This window comes from Microtus ochrogaster, chromosome 10, assembly GCF_000317375.1.
Source record: "Microtus ochrogaster isolate Prairie Vole_2 chromosome 10, MicOch1.0, whole genome shotgun sequence".
Taxonomy (NCBI): domain Eukaryota; kingdom Metazoa; phylum Chordata; class Mammalia; order Rodentia; family Cricetidae; genus Microtus; species Microtus ochrogaster.
The window spans coordinates 63,693,657-63,696,022 of NC_022016.1; the positions used below are offsets into that span (position 1 = coordinate 63,693,657).

The 2,366-nt window shown below is 47.8% G+C and overlaps 1 protein-coding gene across 1 annotated transcript in view; it reads left to right on the plus strand.

The window, feature by feature from the left end:
* The window catches only part of Ppih (peptidylprolyl isomerase H), a 10,756-nt gene extending 8,800 nt beyond the window's left edge, over window positions 1–1,956 (plus strand). The window contains exons 9-10 of the mRNA XM_005353340.3: window positions 216–268; window positions 1,056–1,956. Coding sequence (XP_005353397.1) covers window positions 216–268; window positions 1,056–1,124 — 122 coding nt within the window. The 3' untranslated portion in view covers window positions 1,125–1,956. The remainder of the gene's footprint in view (window positions 1–215; window positions 269–1,055) is intronic.
* Window positions 1,957–2,366: the final 410 nt, after the last annotated feature.

A 2,366-nucleotide genomic window follows, 5' to 3' on the forward strand; every position in this document is an offset into this window, starting at 1 on the left:
AAAGAAATGCCCCAGAGATAGCATGGATGAGTGTGGTTCTGGGGTCATGCAGACCCAGTCCTCTATCCTGGTTTCCTACGTATATTCCTATGACTTTGGGCAAGTCAGCTTGCCTCATTGAACTGTTTCCTTACGTTGTAAGAGAGTTTGGGATGCCTACTGAGAATGGGAGCTGGGTGCAGTACCAGCATCGAGAAAGAAACCTTGACTTGATGTTCTTCCTGCAGGAAAAATCATTGATGGACTTCTGGTGATGAGAAAAATCGAGGTTGGTCCTGCTGGGTGTCCCTGCAGCCTTTCTGATGGGTGCCTTCTGCCTGCTAATGAGGGGCTAGAGAAGGGTGACGGGCTCCAGTTCCTAGGTAGACTTGTCACTGTCTGCAGTCACGGCCTCCCCTTCCTTGGGGAAGACAGGAGAGCTCAAGCCTTGGCTCCATTCATTATCCTGCCCAGTACATCCTAGGGTTTGGCCTCTCATCCTGATGCCACTTGATAAAATTCCACTTCTTGGCATTGCATTCAGGATCCTGAATCATGACCTGTACCCTGCCCATCCCTCCATGACCCCTTCTGCCACTGCCTTCTCTTCTCTGGTCCAGTGGCTTCAAACTCCCGGCTCTTCTTTAAGGAGGTTGACCATAACAGGTGCGTGCCTCCTGCTCCTCCCAGCCCCAAGCTTTGACTCCAGTCCTCCTCTCTTCCTGAAGAGTTCCTTCTTTGGGATCTTATCTACCCCTATGGCTCAGTTCAGATCACCCTCTTCTGTGACTCCTCCATAAGCTGGGTCCCTGCTCAGTGCTCTTTTGACTTGCTACATTGTTAGGTTGTGGAGCTGAGGCCTCTGAATGTTACTTTTCTATTGGGTCTTTTATACTTTAATGTCTGTCAGTCTGATCCTGGGCCCTGGCTTAGGGGATGGGGATCTGTTAGACTTTCTGTCTGTCAGGATGCACGCCTCATCAGTCTGATCTTGGGCCCTTTCTTGGGGTGTAAGCAAGGCACTGAGCAGGTGCCTGACCTGAGTGCATCTCATGTTCTTATGCTTTGTTTTCTAGAATGTTCCCACGGGCCCTAACAATAAGCCCAAACTGCCAGTGGTAATCTCCCAGTGTGGGGAAATGTAATCTAGACCAAGACTGAACCAGGTAAGTGATCTCTTCTTCCAGTTAGGAAAAGGAATCATGACTTGAGGGAGACTTTCCACTCTTAGATGTGGGCTGAGTCCATCTCTCTGCATGTAAGCGTGGAGCATTCCTCAGGGCTTGTCTCTTCAGCTGTTAGGAGAAGATGTCAGCCTGAGGGTCACTGTGAGAAGCAAAAGGGGGGACACTGGAAATACTCCTTTTCTCCTGCTCATCCAGTGTCACCCTGAAAAGGACCTGACTCCCAGGTGACTGGGATCGGCCTGCTATCCAGTCCTGGAGGTGTGGGCCTCACCTGCAGCTTTCATGGCTTACTTCCTCTTACTTGCCACTGGCTGCTCTGCACTGGGGCCTTTTGAGAAAGAACTAAAAGGCACTCCCAGGAGTGAATTCACCCTCTGAGGTGAATGCTAACGACATCAGTGGCTTGCGTGTTTGCGCACGCGGGGAAGATGGGTCGGTCCACCTCTGTGAGAGGTCATGGTATTTTGTTGGTCTTTTCAGTTTTTTTCAAACCTACAAGAAAATTTGGAAAAATGTTGATTAATTACCCATAACCTCACAGCTAGTGATGGACATTTGCCTGTGGCTGTGCTGTCCCCGCCCTCTGTTCTCATGCCACGCCCTCTCCTTCACTGTCTTGTTTCTCTTCCTTCCTTTCCTGCCTCATTGCCTCCTTCTCATTCTAAAACTGCAGATCTCTTGACACTCCACCCTCAGGTACTTCAGCAGGAGCCCCAATAGTAAGACTAAATAAACAATGATATTTGTAATATAAATTCATATTCAAAATTACCAGTTGTCTCCAAAATAACTTTTACAGTTTGATTTTTTTTCTTTCTTTTTTTTTTTAATTTATTTATTTATTAAAGATTTCTGTCTCTTCCCCGCCACCGATAACTTTTAAATCATACAGAAACTTATTTTATTTGTGGTGCTGGGGATTTAACCAAGCTTTGTACATTCGTCACCAACAGGCTGAAGAGATGGCTCAGGGGTTAAGGGGATGGGGTTAAGGACCCAGCACTCACACTAGGCAGCTGATGACTGATGGTTTAACACCACCACCGCCTGACTAAAAAAATTCCCAGCACTCGGAAGGGGTCACCATGCCACCTGTATCTCTTTCTACCGATCAGTAAAAGTCTCTGTAGCAAGATGGAGAGATGGCTTCTCTTCCAGAGGTCCTGAGTTCAAGTCCCAGCAAACACATAGTGGCTCACA